Source organism: Dipodomys ordii, unplaced genomic scaffold (assembly GCF_000151885.1).
Source record: "Dipodomys ordii isolate 6190 unplaced genomic scaffold, Dord_2.0 Scaffold176, whole genome shotgun sequence".
NCBI classification, from domain to species: Eukaryota; Metazoa; Chordata; class Mammalia; order Rodentia; family Heteromyidae; genus Dipodomys; species Dipodomys ordii.
The window spans coordinates 958,446-977,501 of record NW_012267392.1 but is presented as its reverse complement, the minus strand read 5'-3'; the positions used below and the strand labels follow the sequence as shown (position 1 = coordinate 977,501).

Genomic DNA, 19,056 nt, shown 5'->3' with positions numbered 1-19,056 from the left:
ACACACCCCTACACACACACACACACACACACACACACACACACACACACACACACCTCTAAACACTATTTGTAATATAATAGCTAGTTCCCTGTCAGAATGAGAACTTCCTTTCCAACTGCCTTTCATCCTGGAGAAGGCTACTTAATCATTATTTTTCCTTTGCTCAGTATGCCTTTTGTTCTAGAATTTGCCTTAGGCTGAGTGAATTTGGGAGGAGTGGCTGAAAGTAAACCAAGCTGGAACTTTGCTGTTTCCCATCAGCTATCCCCTGCAGTCACCCGGAAGTCCTCCAGCATGGGACTATGTCCTAGCCCCAAGAGAGCCCATCTTTGGCCTGGGTCCTACAGAGGCCAGGGAGACAGGAAGTGATCAGCCAGCCTCTAAGAGCAGAAACAGAAGATCTCTGTGTCTCTCTGGGCTTGCTGTTGCCTAAGAATGCTGACCCCATTATAAATAGTAGGGACACAGTTAACATCTGGATAGTTTAATCCTTGGGAACTGTCCCCTTGAAGAAGGAGTCGACTGTGAGCTGAGTATAGCAACATTTGAATTTGCTCTATCGATCTATCGATCTATCTATCTATCTATCTATTAATCTATCTCTCTCTCTCTCTCTCTCTCTCTCTCTCTCTCTCTACCTACCTATTTATTTGGGGGCTGTTCCTGGAGCTTGAACTCAGGGTCTCAAGCTCTAACTTGGCTTTCTTGCTCTACCACGTGTACCATGCCTCCAGTTCATCTTTGTGCTGGTTAATTGGAGATGGAGACTTTTCTGCCCAGGTTAGATTCAAATCACAATCCTCCAGGTCTCAAGTCTCCTGAGTAGCTAGGATTACAGGTGTGTGCTACTGGTATCCAGCCCTTTTTATTTTATTTTATTTTGTTTAGTTTAGCTTTTGTACTAGGCCTGGGGCTTAAACTCAGGCCTTGCTGTTATCCCTGAGCTTTATATTTTGCTCAAGGACAGCACTCTATCATTTGAGCCACAGCTCCACTTCCTGTTTTTGGGTGGATAATTGGAGATAAGAGGCTCCCTGACTTTCCTGTCTTAGCTGGCTTTGAATTGTAACCCTCAAATCTCAGCCCCCTGAGTAGCTAGGATTACAGTTGTAAGCCATGGGGGCCTGGCCTTATCCTGCTCTTTGGAATGTAATTTTTTTTCTTGAAATCTGTGTCCTGCACATAATATTTTTCTGTATGGAAAAGTACATTCAAATAGTCCTTTTGGAGTCCTTTGTGAACAATACTTATGGGACAGGCTTTCTCTCTTGTTTTGTTGCTATTCTTACTTTCCCTGGGATAAATTGAAGAAGCATTGGTTACTGTTTTTTTTCAACTGTGATATATAGAGGGATTACAGTTACATAAATCAGGTACATCTCTTTTTGAATGGTGTCAACTTTTCCCTGGCTTTCTCCCAGTATTTCCTTTCTGTTCCTCTGCCCCACAAATTGTATAGTTCATTTTCAAAATAGTGTCTAGTGAGTATCACTGCTGCATTTGTTTACCCTTTATCCACCATTCCTGTGCTACCCTCTTACCTTCCTCCAAATAGATAAACTTACAAACAAGACCATACATACAGAAAACAAAAACAGCAACAAAGGAGAAAACAGAAACACACATAAAAACAAAAAATAGAAAATCTCTTTTTTTCATTTTTTGGAGTTTATTTAGATACATTTCATTTTTTTTTTTTTTGGTCTGGTTGTGGGGCCTGAACTCTGGGCCTGGGCACTGTCCCTCAGCTCTTCAGCTCAAGGCTAGCACTACCATTTAAGCCACAGCACCACTTCCAGCTTTTTTTCCTGCTTATGTAGTGCTGAGGAATCGAACCCAGGGCCTCGAGCATGCAAGGCAAGCACTCTACCACTGAGCCACCTTCCCAGCCCAGATACATTTCATTTTATATGATTATATGCACTAGCTATTGAGCCTTTGTGATCCTTTCCTAAGAATATCCTTCTTTGTTCTCAACTGTGTGAATGTCTAGAGTCCTGTATAATTTATCAGGTCCACATTAAAGCTACCAACACACAACCATGTTCACTGCAGCATTGTTGACCATAGCCAATATGTGCCTTGATGGATGAATGGATCAAGAAAATGTGATACACACACACACACACACACACACACACACACACACACACAGGAAATCTATGCTTCCCTCAGAAAGAATGATACCATACCATTCATAAGGAAATGGAAAGACTTGGAAAATTATATTAAGTGAAATAAGCCAAACCCAAAGCAATATAAGTTGCATGGTTTTCCTCATTTGTTGTAACTAAAATGTGCCTAAATATCTATAAGTAAATACACTGGATGGTAAAAGACAAAAAATGCACTTGATTACTGTTTGTTTATTTTTACTGGTTTTGGATCCTGCCCTGAGCTGGACAGGAAGTTGAGAGCTAGGGACTAGTTCTCTTTCATAGGAACCTTTCTTCATAACACAAACCTAGTCTGCCACATCTACCTGGACTCAAGGCCCATCTCTCTTCCAGGACTGTAGTAGACAGGGCTTCTCCAAACAAGATCCTGGGACCAAGAGCCTCAGAATCTCCTGAGAAGTGTCTGCCTAATTAGGTAGATTTTTGTGTGTGCATGTACATGTTAGTACTAGTGCTTGAAACTCAAGGCCTCATACTCTTACATCTTTGCTAAAGGCTGATGCATCACCATTAGAGCCATACTTCTGCTTCTGGCTTTTTCTGTTAGTTAATTGGGAATAGAGTCTGCCTGGGCTGGCTTTGAATTGTGGTTTTCAGATCTGAGCCTCCTGAGTAGCTTGACTTTGTCCACCTAAGCTGGTTTTGTGCCATGATGCTCAGATCTCAGCCTTCTGAGTAGCTAGGATTGCAGGCATGAGCTATAGCATCTGGCTTCAGACAGATTTTTGAGCTTCCCAGAAGCTGTTCCCTAGGGGCACTGCTTGGCAATCTCTATCTTATAAGCACCTATTCTCCTGTATCTAAGTATTGCAAATGGTTGGCCTTAGGATGCTAAGTAAAAGTCACTCCTTCCAAGGCCAAGATCTGCAGAACCTAGGAGAACACAGCCTAGTCTGTCCAGAAAGACAGAAAGGCCAAGGTTCATCTTAGCACTTGAGGTTAGTCTTTTCTGCATCCTGATCCAGTTCCCTGTGTGCTCTGTACATGCTGGGGTCTTCTCTCCTCTCCTCTGCGGAGTCTTGCCTCCAGCAGGCTCTGTGTCTTATGGTGCACCTTACTGAGGGTATAATCTATAGTGGCAATTTAAGCTGCTTTCGCTGTGGACTCATGGTAAAGGGAATTGAGGGCACAGGTGAACGAGAGGCAGAAACTGTCAGAGGTGGATTTCCCACCCCCACCCCCAAGACCTCTAGGAATCTTTGGCCATCTCTCTTCTGGATACCTGAGTCCATTCTGATAAAGGGTGTCAGCATTCTTGGTGAGTGGCACTGGAGCCCCTCAGTGCCCCCAAGGCATTGTCACAGCACCAGGGGTGAACTGCCAGCCATAGCTGTGAAACATGACACGCCCCTCCCTGGAAGTAGGTGGGGCTTCCTTTCCAAGTTAGGATTCAAAGCTCCTAGTTTTGGCATCTCCCTAAGGGCTGGCTTCTTTGTCAGCCAACTGAGGCTCTTTGTTTGCCACCAGCTTCCTGCAGACACAGGGTGGATAGGATCAGTTTGTCTGGTGACCTTAGGGTTGCATTTGATCCTGCCTGTTTGATCTTGCAGCCACGTTCAGTGGAGCAGTGACAAGGTAGACTTCACTTGTCCCTTGTTAGATGTCTCTCCATTCTGCTCCCCTGGGGAGGAACCAGAATGGCTGGCTTTTCAGTCATCTGGGTCACTGCTTCACTGGAAGGACAGACAGACTCTAGGAAAAGACAAGTCAGAAGATGGCTTAACTTATTTTCATTTTGCTTTGTTTTTCTTTGCTCATACCCAGGTTTGAACTCGAGACCACATACTGACTCAACTTCCACGCTTAGCTAGCTCTCTGCCACTTGAGAAATGCTTCCAGCCCAGCATTTTTCTGGTTATTTTGTTCTTGCAGACTTTTCTGCTTGGGCTGATTTGAACTGCAATTCTCCAGATCTCAGCAGTAGCTAGGATTACAGGCATGAGCCACTACTATACAGCTGGATGGCTTTACATCCTTTCCCCCAGGAGAGAGGATTCTGTCTATTATTCTTAACTTGATCCTATCCTCCAGTGTTGGCCAGAACTGCCATCCCCCACCCATCACAGTTGAGCCCCTGGGAAATGAATGGAGTAAAGCACAAAGTCAGAAAGATAGGGAAAAGCCAAGATTGCATACCTCTCAAGCAAGACCCAAGGCAGACAGGTTCCCTAACTGTACACAATGCCAGAGGAATGGGTGATGTTCTCTGGACAGTGGTCAATGTGATGCAGTCTCTAGCTTCTTGGGTTCAGTCCTGAACCCAAGCATAGATTACTACAGCATCTTGGGTGCCACCCCCCATGGGAAGCGGATCCAGTGAGGTAAAGCTGTGTATTGATTGATCACCCAGGTCAAGGTCCTGATGCTCTTGTAGGAACTCAGGCTGGGGCCTTCTTCTTCTAGTTCATCCAGGAAATCCCTTCTAGGACCAGAACTAGAAGGTGTCACCATAAATAGCCAACACCAAGGCCTGATGCCCAGGCCAATGACAGTGCTCTGAGCCTGCCACTGTGCCAACGTGTCTGCCACTCAGTAAGCTGTACCTGTCACATAAAGTGAGTCTGTTTCTCTCACAGCAAGTGGGAGATCAACAAACGAGACTGACTTCCTTCTGCCCTCCCTCCCTCCCTCCCTCTCTCCCTCCCTCCCTGCTTCCCCCTCCCTCTCCCTCCCTCCCTTTCTTTTCTTTCTTCCTTCCTTCCTTCCTTCCTTCCTTCCTTCCTTCCTTCCTTCCTTCCTTCCTTCCTTCCTTCCTTCCTTCCTTCTTTCTTCCAGTGGGTCATGTGTTGCCACTCTGCCCTTCCTGGCTTTACTTTTTAAAATAAAATTTATTTTCACTACTTAAAAACCCCACATTTCATATCAAGACTAAACAATTCAAATGTTTTAAACATACATGTGTTTTTCTAAGTAGGTCTGATTTGAACTCAGGGCTTTACACTCACCAGGAAGGTGCTCTACCTGTTGATCCATACCCCCTAGCACTTTTTTCATGCCAGTTCTGGGGCTTGAACTCAGGACCTAAGCACTGTCTCTGAGCTTTTGTGTTCAAGGCTAGTGCTCTACCACTTGAGCCACAGCTCCACCTCTGGCATTTTGATAGTTAACTAGAGCTGAGTCTCCCAAACTTTTCTGCCTAGGCTGCATTTGAACTGAGATCCTCAGATCTTAGCCTTCTGAGTACCTAAGATTACAGGCATGAGCCCTAGGTACCCCGCTCCTGACTTTCCTTTTAACTACTCTATTCCTCTTTCTACTGTGAGCTCTAAAGTCCACTGGGCAGTGAGCATGTTGGTCAAGCAGATCAAGAGACCACTAAAGCTTTGCTCAGAACGGAAGGATGGTGCTGGGGCACTGCGTGGATGTCCATGTACTTCTCTGATCACTCTCTCCCTTTTACATCCTCTGGCTGGGTACTGAAAAGCCCTGAGTCCTTGGGGAGGTCCTACACTGCCCTCACTTATGGTGCCCAGATGCAGGCAGGGTGGAGGAATGGAGAGCTCAGAAATGGGGTGATGAGGGGACATACTGTGTCTGCCCCAGCTCCCACCAGGACCTTACAGGACAAGGCACTGGTGACTGTTGGGAGGGTGGATCTGGCCGCTCCTCTGTGAGTATGATAAGAAAGGACAGCCACAGGGGCATGCTAGACCGCTTGTTGGGTCGTGTGTGTGTGTGTGTGTGTGTGTGTGTGTGTGTGTATGTGTATGTGAGAGAGAGAGAGAGAGAAGAGCAACCTAGTTCACAGTGGATAGACTTATTGTCTCTTGTCTGAGAGACTAGCCTGTTAAAAGCTAACTGCACTGGAAACTGTTAGAAATGTTCTTCAAGAGAGGTGGGTTGGGAGAGATGGGTGACAATGTTATCAGACACTTTGTACTCATATACTGTTTTGTAGAATGGGAACTTCTTTGTACAACTACTTAATAAAAAAATTGTAAAAAGGAATGTTCTTCAAGAAATTTGCATTTTATTCCAGAAGGCTTTGACTAACATGGACCATCTTTGACTGCAACCTGTGTTCTTGTTTTCCTTGGCTTATGCTTTTGTTTGTTATATGGTTCTAAGATGCCAACTGAAGACCTTATGCATGCTAAACCCTCCATCTACCAGTGAGCTTTATCTTTAGCCCTTACAAAGTAATGTTTCTGAGAGATATTTTATCATCTTCAAGACTATCCACCCCTGTTCTGGGTCTCTTTCATTCTTTGCTGATAGGAGAAACTGGCCATATTTTTGTGTCAGTCCTGGGGCTTGAACTCAGGGCCTGAGCACTGTCCCTTACCTATAGTCACACAAGGTTGATGCTGTACCACTTGAGCCATATAGCACCACTCTGGCTTTTTAGTGTTTAATTGGAGATTAGTCTCATAGACTTTCCAGCCCGGGCTGCATTTGAATCTTGATTTTCAGATCTCAGCTTTCTGACCTGCTATGATTATAGTAGGAGCCACCAATACCTGGCACAAAGGTCATTTTGTATGAACCACATGAAGTCCGCTGTGGAGGGAGCTATTAATAAAGTGGAGACTTGGATTGTCTTGTGGCTGTGGGTCTGGCCATGTCCACTAGCCCCAGTTCCTTATAATCTTTGGACTCAGACACATCCTTCAACAACATCTCAAATTCACATAGAAATAGCTCAAGGTTAGCAAAGGACACAAGATGTTACAGCAGACCTTGAGAACATTCCCTAAGCTCTGACAGTGTCCCCATACAATTATTGTCTTTCTTTTAAAAAAGATAAGATTCCTTCTAATCTTCCAACACTACAGTTAGTGTCGTGTGTGTGTGTGTGTGTGTGTGTGTGTGTGTGTGTGTGTATGTGCGTGCATGCATGTGCACATGCCAGTCCTGGATCTTGAACTCAGGGCCTATGTGCTGCACCTGAGCATTTTTGTTCAGAGCTTTTTTGCTCTACTGCTTAAGACACAGCTCTACTTCTGGCTTTTTGGTGGTTCACTGAAGATAAGAGTCTCATGGTCTTTCTTGCTTTAGCTGGCTTCAAACCATGATCCTAAGATCTTAGCTTCCTGAGTAGCTAGGATTATAGGTGTGAGCCACCAGTGCCTTGCCAAACTTGCTATATTATCCTATCAAATGTTTGCCCTAGGAAAGGTGAGGAAAGCCTAAGGACCATACATCCATTAATCTCTTACATAGAGCCCCATTAGCTTAGACTTCCAGTTTGTGAGATTTATCAAAGCTTGTCCCTGTACATATATCAGGGAGAATTTGTTACCTTCTATCCCTAACTGTCAATGAACTCATTCATCATAGATGCTGAAAGATGGCTGAAACCCCAGTCTGTGGCTAGGACAGCAGCCCATTACAGTTGGTTGATTTAGCCACAGGATGGGTGATTTACACTCAGGTCAGGGGTGGATACTGCACACTGGTTCTAGGTTCAAAATTAGAGCAGTCAAGAATAGACAGGAATCCCATCCTTAGGAAGCTGACCTACAAGAGTGACGAGCTTCCAGACTGTGACTCTGCTTTCACCTCCTGAAAAGTAAGCTTTTTGGAGGTATCTTTAATACCTATCTCTGTGCTATCTTCACTCAAATTTTGTCAGCTGACCTTGTCTATACACTCAAATGATTGAAGCCATGGAAACCCACTCAAGCCAATTCAGGAAGGGGCAAGGATGGTTTGATTGTGTAGGGCTCATACACTGCAAGGGTAGTAAGTACCACATCAGGCCTCTTGAGACCTGGAGCTTAATGGAGCTCAAGTCTCCCTTCCATCTTCCCCTGTACTAACCCATGAGAGGAAGGGCAAATAAGAAAAAGACCAGACATTATAAAAACTTAAAAGCAATCCCCTGAGCAGTCCAAACCCTAATTAGATTAATGTAATCATCCACCTGTAACTTTCCACCAGAAAATTAAAATTTTTATCTAGTACTCTCATGATTTTCTATCTAACAATGTCTGATTTTCAATTAGTCAGTCAAGGGAGATGGCAAAAACAGATGATAGAAACAAGTCTATGGATGACGCAGGCATGAAAGTTATCAGGGATGGCCATTTAAATTTTATGATTAATACGGTTAGGAAATTAGATGACAAGCTGCAGATGACAAGGTTATAAGAAAATCAATTAAATGAATAATTTAGAACTGAAAGATGCAATAAATGAAAATTAAAAAGACAATGAAGTGGCTTTTATAGCAGATAGACTTAGTTGAAAAGAAGATTAGTGATCTGGAAGAGAAATCAATAGAAAATATTTAGCATAAGCACAGGAAGAAAATTCAGAATTGAGTTTCATATTATTTGAGTTTTGTATTATTATACAAAAAAATTGCACTAATTGAAGTCTCAGGTCATCTTTGCCACATTGCTTTCCTCTTGTACTAATTCTATCTTTAAGTAGTTGTACAAAGGAATTTTGGTTCAACATATCATACATTTTTTATTATCTTTAAGTGATTATGCAAAAGAGGTGCCGTTTACCAAAGCAGTTTATGAATACAGCGCATCTTGATCTTCATCTCCCCTTCCACATTCCACTTAGTTTTATAGTATATGCAATAAGTTCTTGGCTGCATTCTCCCCATTTTCTCCCCTTCTTTCATCTACCCCTCTCACCTTGGCTCCACACCTCCATGGATGTACCAATTTCCTGGAGCTGATTTTGTTGTGCTTTGATCTAGCCTTTCTAAAGATTATACTATTTGAGCTCTCCATACAGTCATTCATTTGTAACCACTTGCATATCACCCAGTATGATTACTTATAGATTATGCATACATTCTATCTACTGCATATGAGGGAAACAGTGCAACCTTTGTTTTTCTGGCTTATTCAATATTTTTTTCCAAGTCTTTCCATTTCCTTACAAATGATGCAATATCATCTTTCTAATAGATAAGTAAAATTTCTTTGTGTGTATATAACACATTTTCTTGATCCATTCATCCATTGAGGGGCATCTAGGCTGATTCGATATCTTGGCTATGGTAAATAATGCTACAATGAACACGGCTGTTCTGGCGGTTTTACTATAAGCTTGTTTGTGTGCTATAGTTCAATGCATTTTGATCTAAGTCATCCTTTCATAGTTCTTCTATCTCTCCCAACCCCACTCATTGCCTCAAGTTACCTGGTTGCATTAGCTATTATATTATGACTATATGCTCACCCGCCTCTTTTCAATGATCCTTTTTTTTTTTTTTCAAAAAAGAAATGTCCAGCCCTAGGTTCTCTGGTCTCAAGTTCTTCAACAACACTGACTATATGTGGCCATTTAAATGTAAATGAATTAACATTTAATTTGATTTCAAACTCAGTTCTTTAGTCAAACTAGTCACATTTCAAGTAATCAGAAGCTACCTGTGACCAACTCTACACTGTTCAGCAGTGTGGTTACAGAACATTTCCAACCACTTAGGGATTTCTATTTAGCAATAATCTCATTCCCTGCAGGTTTGTTAGTTTACTTTTTGGGTTTTTACTTGTGATGGATCTCTTCCCCTAGTGTTACATTCTAGGTTTGACACTGTAGAACTAAGCTCTGTTTCCTGCCTTTTGGAAGCAGGCACAGTAAATTTGCTGGTCAATCACCAACTCAAAGAAGACAAAATAACATCAGAATCCAGCCCCTGCTGTTCTGTAAAACTGTTGCATGGGAGATGGTATTCAGGGTGACTGAAGGAGCCATCATATACAACTCTTCTGTGTAATATGTTAGATTGTAGGAAGACTTTCATTGGAATGGTAATATAACATTTCCAAGTATGTGAAGCAAATGGTGCTTGATGGAAGTGTATCTTGACTTTGCCATTGACTGACATTTTTGTTTGTTTCTTTTCTTTTCTATTCTTTCTTCCTTTTTTCTTTTCTTTCTCTCCTTCCTTCCTTCCTTCCTTCCTTCCTCCCTCCCTCTTTCCCTCCCTCTCTCTCTTTTTCTCTCTCTTTCTCTCTTTCTTTCTTTATTTTTGGTGCAGGTTCGAGGGCTTGAACTCAAGGCCTGGATATTTTCTCTGAGCTTTTTGTGCTCTACCATTTTGAGCTACAGCTCTATTGCTGGCTTTTTAGTAATTAGTTGGAGGTAAGAGTCTTATGGACTTTCCTGCCTGGGCTGGCTTTGAACTGATCCTCAGATCCCAGCCTCCTAGGATTACAGGCATGAGCCACTAACATCTGGAAACATTTTTTAAATATACTTTTCTTGGTACTAGTACTGGGGCTTGAATTCAGGGCCTTGCACACTTGGTTAGCTTTTAGTTTTTGCTCAAGATAGTGTTCTACCTCTTGAACCAGAGCTCCATTTCTGGTTTTGTACTGGTTAATTGGAGATAAAGGTCTCTCAGATTTGTTTGCCTTGGCTGGCTTTGAACCACAATCCTCAGATCTCAGCCTCCTGAATAGCTAGGATTATGGGCATAAGCCACTAGCACCTGTGAGTGTGTGTGTGTGTGTGTGTGTGTGTGTGTGTGTGTGTGTGTATACGGTCCTGGGGCTTGGACTCAGGGCCTGGGCATGGTCTCTGAGATTTTTTTGCTTTTTTTCAATGCTAGTGCTCTTTCACTTGAGCTTCAATTCCACTTCTTGCTTTTTGGTGGTTAGTTGGGGATAAGAGTCTCACGGACTTTTCTGCCCAGGCTGGCTTCGAACTGTGATCCTCATATCTTAGTCTCCTGAGTAGCTAGGATTACAAGCATGAGAATGTAATACCTGGCTATTCTAGGAAAGAGAAAATCTGGCTTCCAGAGTTGTCTCAGTAAAATGGCAGATTTGGCTGGATTGCAAGGTGCCATCTTGTCAAGAGTGTTGATTTCTTTCTTTTTTTGTCAGTTGTAGGGCTTGAACTCAGGGCCTGGGCATTTTTGTTCAAGGCTAGCACTCTATCACTTTGAGCCACAGCTCCACTCCTACCTTTTTGATGGTTAATTGGAGCTAAGAGTCTGATGGACTTTCCTGCCTGGGCTGGTTCAAACCATGGTCCTCAGATCTCAGCCTCCTGAGTAGCTAGGATTACAGGCATGAACCACTGGCACCCGGCACCTGACTACATTTACTGATTTAAACACAGACAGCTTATGTTCCCTCTCCTGGGACCCACTTTCAGAGCTGTTGAGTATATGATATTATATCTTCCCTTGATATGTGTTTTTACCAGTGTGATCATCACTTTATCAATTTAAGTTCATGGCATTATTTGGGGTGGGGACCAGTACCATAAGCCTCTACATTTCATACTGAGTTTTTCCTTTTGTCTCTTCCAGTGTTTTCCCTCAAAGCTTCAGAAGATTCATCCTTTGAGAAGAAGCAAAAGACCTGGGCAGTGTTTGAAGGTAAATGTGGCACTTTTTCTGATTGAAAGATGCAGCTTCACTTTAAGACAATAGGAATGGAACAGAAATAGAAGAGGGGACTTCAGATTCTTAGTTTTGCCATAACATGAAGTTTTGATTGATTGATTGATTTTTGGCCAGTATTGTGTCTTAAACTCAGGGCCTCACAGTCTTGCTTGGTCTTTTCTATTTAAAGCTCACACTCTACCACTTGGGCCATAGCTCCACTCCAGCTTTTTGCTGGTTCACTGGAGATAAGAGTCTCACAGACTTTTCTGTTCAGGGTAGCTTGCAACCATAATCCTCAGACATCAGCCTCTTGATTATAAGCATGAGCCACCAGTATCTGGCTCAAACTTGTTTTTTGTCCTAAATTTACTCATGAATAAGATGGTCTCAGCCCACAAGTTTTGTCCAGAACCCTTTCTCCTGGTGATATTAGACAGGAGTTTTCAAATAGTCTAAAATAAACAATGTATCTTCTAAGAATGCCTTTAATATCAGGTTGCTTAAGAAGTTTGAGGTTCTAGAACAAGTTTCCACATCTAAAATTAGTGGTTTTTAATCTGTGTTAGACTCATCCATGGAGCTTAGCTACTGATGAAACATGAATAGTATCTTTAGTGAGGATGATTTAGTTGGAACTAGTTTGAAGCTCCGTGATTGGGAGCTGGAGGTATGGATCAAGTGCTGGAGTGCCAGCCTTGGGTAAAACAGCTGAGTGAAAGCACAAGGTCCTGAGTTCAAGCCCTAGTCCCAGCATTTGCACACACACACACACACACACACACACACACACACAAAGCTGCATGGATGATTTCAGCATGCGGCCACCTAGGAGATCCAGCTGAGAGGTTGTTCCCAAAGTGTGGGCCTACCATCATTACCATCATCACCATCATCATTACCTTTATCATTAACAATAGCAGCTGCTGCCGTCAGCTTGTTGTAGACACATGGTGTCAGGCCCTAGCTTACTGAGTGGTAGACTGTGGGTTTTTACATCATCTAGATGGTTCTGCTGCACATACTCCCATGTGAACCTTAGCAGGTGTCGATTCTGCCGATGTCCGGTGGCATTCTTGGTAGCCACGCTTGTGGGGGTACCATTAGCCAGGGAACTGCAAAATACCTTACAACACTGAGCAAGGTTCACACAGCAAAGAACTTTGGCCCCAAATGGGAAGAGTGCTGAGGCTGCACCTTACTTTGGAGGAAAGCAAGTTGAGACAGCGCATGACCCACATGGCCGAGGATGATGTGAAGTGATTGCTCACACAATGAATCCATGTGCTTTGTCAGTTCTCAGGCAGATCTTTTGATCTGGGAAAGATTGGCTCCTGTTAATAGGTGGTCAGAGGCACGGGAGAATTATGTCTTGTGAAGCTTTGGGCTTAATGGTAAGGAATGATCTTGGTAAAAAGGATCAAAAGAGGGGTGTGTGTCTGGAAACCCCCCTTAACCCTGGCCCCCGTGAGCCCAGTGAGGGATGGGTAGCAGAGGAGGCAGGCTGTGGGAAAGCACATGGGTCCAAACCCATCTCTTTTAGTTACCATGTGATAAAGCAAAGCACCAAGGCACTGCCACTCTTAGGAAAATGCAATGTGAATTGTGAACATTGCTAACCATAAGGAGTCACACTGTTAGGATTTTGTTATTGTTTGATTATTTTTTAGGTGCCAGTAATGGGGCTTGAACTCAGGACCTCAAGCTGATACTTGGCTTTTTTTCCCCTTAAGGCTGGCACTCTTCCACTTGAGTCACACCTCCACTTCCAGCTTTTTGATAGTAAATAAGAGGTCTCATAGACTTTTCTGCCTAGGCTGGCTTTGAACTGTGATCCTTAGATCTCAACCTCCTGTGTAGCTAGGATTAGAAACTACAGACATGAGCCATCAGAGCCCAACTTTATCCTTGCATATTTTTGCTACAAGTAGTTCCTTTCCCAGATTGTACTTTACTGCAACAATCATTCGTTGTAATTCCTGGCTTTTCTTCTGCTCCTACTCCCCCTCCCCCTGCTTGCCCTGAGATTAGAACTCGGGGCCTAGGTGCTATCCCTGAGTTTCTTTTGCTCAAGGATAGAACTCAACTACTTGAACCACAGTTCCACTTCCAGCTTTTTCTGAGTAGATAATTGGAGATAAGAGTCTCACAAACTTTCCTGCCCTGACTGGCTTTGAACCAAAGATCTGAAGACTGTCTTCTGTAGCTAGGATTGCTTATAGGCATGAGCCACTGGCACCTGGCCCTTCTGCCCACTTTGAAGTTGTCCTTTTCTTTATCTGGTGACTTTCTCATAGCCAATTATTACCAGGTTCCTCCCTCTGCTTTTTATTCTGCTTCCTCTTAGGCAGAGGTGATAGTGATTTCATTTCCTAGAGTGAAATGAACTTAAAACAGACTAGCTGGTTATTTGTGTGTGTGTGTGTGTGTGTGTGTGTGTGTGTGTGTGTGTGTGTGAGTACTGGATTTGAACTCTCACTTGGCTTTTTGCTCAAGGCTGACATTCTGCCACTTGAGCCATATTTGGACTTTGTTAGGAAAATGGAGGAGAACAGAAATGGAATAGGCTGGATTTGATTGTTAATAGGCAAGGACTGTTTATTGCCAGTGAGGGACACAGACTTTCCCACAGGTTTGGAGGTTGTGCAAGGGACTAGATGTTAGGGTGAGCTTATCTAGAGTTTAACAAGGAAGCAGAAAATAAAAATGGGTTATGGTCTCTTGGGGGCCCAGGGCGATGTCCTTGGCCAGGCCCAGAGTGGAATGCTCCACCTGGTTTGAGCAGCTATTGTCCCCTGGTCACCAACGGTGGTGTTCTTGGCCAGGCCCTGATTGGAACCTGCCTGCAGACAGGCATGTGGTCAAGCATGTTTGTGTGCACCTGGTGTCTTGCTTGACCTCGGGGAATAAGGCAGGAGTCAATCCTTCAGACTTCTAAGCTAGCTGATTTTGACCATCAGTTGTTGTTTTTTTCTTTTCTTTTTTTGGAGTTTTCCTATGATGTGGCACTTGTGATGGTAGGGAGAGAAGGTAGGTAAGGAAATGACCTATGGTTTCCAAGGTAGGCCACTACAGGGTGAACCAGAGGGAGTCCTGTGTGTCTAAGATGCTAATATTCTCCTTGGGGGAGACCGAAGTCTTTCTCCCTGAAGTTCTGATTACCATATTAAAAAGAGATGAAAGAATCTGCACCTTTACAACGTCTAAGCTAGTTTCAATGCCAGTGGTCTGAGGATCATATTTTTTTAATTAGATGGTGAGCCAGGTGCCAGTAGCTCACACCTGTAATCCTACCTACTTGGAAGTTTGAGATCTTAGTATCACAGTTCAAAGTCAGCCCTGGCAGAGTCCATGAGTCTCTTCACTTAATTAGCAAAAGCCAGAAGTGGAGGTGTAGCTCAAGTAATATAGTGGTAGCCTTTAGCAACAAAAGCTATGGGACTGCACATAGGCCCTGAGTTTTAACTCTAATATCTGCACACACACACACACATACACACACACACACACACACACACACACAAATGAGAAAGTGTCAAAAGAATACCTTATTCAGGTGCTGGTGGCTACTGAGAAGCTGGTAATCCTAGCCACTCAGGAGGCTGAGATCTGAGGTTTATGGTTTGAAGCCATGCCAGGCAGGAAAGTTAACCACCAGAAAACTGGGAGTAGAGCTGTGGCTCAAAGTGGTAGAGCATTAGCCTTGAGAGAAAAAGCTCAGGGACAGCATCCAGGCCCTGAGTTCAAGCCCCCACAATCAACAACAACAACAACAAAAAGAAGACCTTATATATCTGGGAAAAACAATAGCATTTAGGCAGGACACACCTTGTATTAGGTGGCATGGTAATCAGAATCTCTGAAACACTTCTTAGGACTGATGACATTTTAGAATTCCTGTGTAGCCTGAGAATATCAGCCTCACTCCCCCGCTCATCCTGTGCAGAGCCTGTCACTCATAGCAGACTTTTCCTCTATGAAGACAATCAGGTCCCTCAAGAAGCTCAGATCACCAAGCATGTCTCCTCAGCAGCTGTTTCTAAGCTTTCTCTTCCTGTCATTTCTGTAGCACCACCAGCTATATATATATATAGCTATATATATATATATATATATATATATAGCTATATATATATATATATATATATATCCCCTACAGCAGTGGGTTTTTGCTTTATTAACCGGCCACAGCTTTGGCAAAGGTCAGGGGTACAGTTGAAACTCTCTAGCATAAAGTTTGAGGCCTTTTGTCCGTAGAAGGGAAGGCTTCAGTGGGGTTGGGGATGGATACCTATCCTCCTGGGGCCTAGCTTGACTGAGAGCAAGCTGAACAAAACAAGCATTGATTGTCAGGCCTTTTGCTGAACCTCCACAGTGAGTTAAAAGTCCCACAGGACAACCGAGCAGGTATTTTGCCCTGAGCAACACAGCATTATAGGCTGCATTCAAAAACACTACAAGTTCAGAGTTTTGTGGCCAGATTGGCCATCTCTTGAATTTGCCCAGAAAATACTGATCCTGTTTTCTTGATCCAGTGAATGATACAGGGCCAGGAGGAGTGGGATTCCTTGATTGTACTAAGGAATGCTAGAATCACCCAATTTCAAAGCAGGGTGGATCTCCCTGCCAGGTAACAGGTACTGCTGGCTTCCTTGTCCAGGCAGGGTCAGGCAGTCTGGGAGGGTGGGCAGAGCTGGCATGCCACACTGCCACCCTGTCTTGTCAGCCCCTATGGTGTGCTGAGTGCCTGCAGCCTGCCGGCCTGGCCATCTGCTTTGGGGAAGTCTGAGCATTTTCAGCAGTTAGTCTGAAAATGACAATGATGTCTTTGGAAGTCCAGTGGCAAAAGATAAAACTGAAAATGGATTCAGGGACCCGAACATAGTCTTTGGTGTTAGTGTTGGATGTGCAAAATAATCCTTGATATTTCATTACTTTATTTTGCTTTATTGTTTTATTGATTTATTTAGTTTGTGCAAGACTGGGAAGAAATCCAAAGCTTCATAATGCTAGGCATGCATTCTGCCACTGAATTACAACCCAGCTTTATGGTATTTTTTTTATTGTACTTGTAAAGGTGATATACAAGGGTTTACAGTTACATACATCGGATAAAGAGTACATTTCTTTTTTGGACAGTGTCACCCCTCCCTTCCCTCACTCTCTCTGTTTTTCTCTCCCATCCTGACTCACAAGTTGTATAGCTCATTTCCCACATAGTGTCTAGGGAATACCAATGCTGCATTTGTTCTCCCTTTGTCCCTCCATTTCTGTGGCCCCCTTGGGCTCCCCAAAACAGATTTTAAAAAAAGACAAAAAGAAAACAAAAACAGCAACAAAGGAAAAAAAAACCCTATTGTTAATTTCCATGATCCCTCTGGTATTTTAAAAGTGAATCCCAGATTTGGTTAAGTGCAAATGTTCAGTTCAGTTTGGGCCTAGGTTTAGGTTTAGTCTGCAAACAAATAGTGTTTGGCCAAAGCTGAGATTTGAAACTTTCCAGCACACTTTTAGAATTAGAGAGATTTTTCAAGTCCATAGTTAAAGGGCAGGTGGGGGGACAAAGGGAGTGGGGGAGAGGGAACAGGACCAGGGCCCACCCTTGTAGCCTGGGAGTTACTTTGCCCAGCTGTCCCTGGCCATCTGAGGCTTTGGTGAACCTGGCCTCAGTAACTGGGGCTTAGCCTGTGTTTGCAGAGAACATGAGGGGAGGGGGACATGGTGGCAGCGTGTTCATTTTTTTAATCTATTCAGTAGAATGTATTTCCTTTAGCAAAGGAATGCTTGGAACAGAAGGGAAAATAAAAATCTGAATGCTGCTAAATGAAGGGAAGCTCAGGTGTTCTGAGTTTTTCTGCTATAAAGTGACACTTTCAAGGCTCCTGCAGTTTCAAGAACAGAACAGAGAGCAGGCCCAGCGACCCAGGACCCACATGGAGATGGGTGGGTCCTGTTGGCACAAATCCATAGCCCTGAGGGCCTGAGGACTTGGGAGAGCAGCTGAGCCTTCAGACCGAACGGATGTTGTACAATTCTGCAGCCACAGCTGCCTGTGGAGAGCAGGCTCCTTTTGTGCCACAGAGGAGGCCATGATCAGAAGCCAGTACTGGGCCTTGAGCCCTTTGCCTCCTTTCAGGATAGAGTGGGTCCCAGATACACGTGGGGAGCTGTTGGGGGTGTCTGGGTGAGAAAGGCAAGCAGCAGCCTCCTTTCCAATACCCACAGTCCTGAAATCAAGGTGTTACCAGATGCAGGTGAAGGTTTGTGAAGTGTCTCTCTAAGAAGTAGGGACTCTTCACTTAGGGTCCTTGACTTTGATCACAGAATAAGAATTTCTGGACAAATCAATGATGATAAGAACACTTGGGCTGGGAATCTGGCTCAGTGGTAGAGTGCTTGCCTCACATGCATGAAGCCCTGGGTTCGATTCCTCAGCACCACATAAACAGAAAAGGCCAGAAGTGGCACTGTAGCTCAAGCGCTAGAGCGCCAAGCCTTAAGCTGAAGAGCTGAGGGACAGTGCCCAGGCCCAGAGTTCAATCCCAACCACTGATCAAAAAATACCCCACAAGGAAGTGGCGCTGTAGCTCAAGTGGTAGAGCGCTCGCCTTGAGCTGAAGAGCTGAGGGACAGCGCCCAGGCCCAGAGTTCAAGCCCCATGACCGACACACAAAAAAATACCCCACAATAATAATAAAAAGAAAACTTGGACGACCTTTATTGTGTAGGCAACTGAGCAAGCAACAGGCAAGTAGACATGCAGACAGACAAACAAGCAGAAAGGCAGAGACACTCCAAAAGAGAGTGGGTGCGCTAGAGGAGAGACAGCTCTTTGGTTGTGGGGGGAGTTTACATGGTAAATGCAGGAGGTCTGACTTGAAAGTTATGAAAATGTAGGTGTTTGTCTTTGTGCTCAATCATTCTTGGTATTGTTACACTTTCTAAGTTTCTGGGTCTAGGTTACCATTCTGGTTGTCTGCATTTTGGAGGAGCATTTCTCCCAGAAAGGATACATCCTGCTAAACAAATGTTAATTCTTGGGGTGAGAAATGCATCTCCCAGGAAGGAATGCATCTTGTTGTCTCTCTTAGAAGCGAAGATGGTGCTTCTGTGTTTCTAAATACCCTGTTTCTGCGTTGCTTTCACCAGGCCTTGTTTTCCTCAATGTATTCTGCCTCTTTTCCCCTAAAATGACTTTGGTCCCTTAGTCTTAAGGGAAGTAGATGAATGAATATCTTTAAGTGTTTTGAATTCCATTTACCATGTCTCATTTCCCCTAGTCTATCCAGCCTCATAGGAAGGGTCCAGATGAATGAATAAGCTCAGGCTGCCTAGCTCCAGTGGCGTGAACACTTTGTACAACAGCTCTCCTCTGGTTCAGGAAGAAAGCTGAGGGCAAGTTGTCGTGTCTTTTGGTCCCATATCTCCAAAGTCCTTTCCAGGCACATTTCTTATCTACCTGCCTAGTAGTATACTGATTATTTTGACGGGTTATAGTGCCAGTCCTGGGGCTTGACCTCAAGGCCTGGGTACTATCTTTGAGCTTTTTTGCTCAAGGCTGATGCTGTA

General features: G+C 43.8%; 1 protein-coding gene across 1 annotated transcript in view; it reads left to right on the top strand.

The window, feature by feature from the left end:
- Vstm4 (V-set and transmembrane domain containing 4) overlaps positions 1-19,056 on the top strand; it is an 86,824-nt gene that overhangs the window by 17,796 nt on the left and 49,972 nt on the right. The window contains exon 3 of the mRNA XM_013033722.1: positions 11,413-11,481. Coding sequence (XP_012889176.1) covers positions 11,413-11,481 — 69 coding nt within the window. The remainder of the gene's footprint in view (positions 1-11,412; positions 11,482-19,056) is intronic.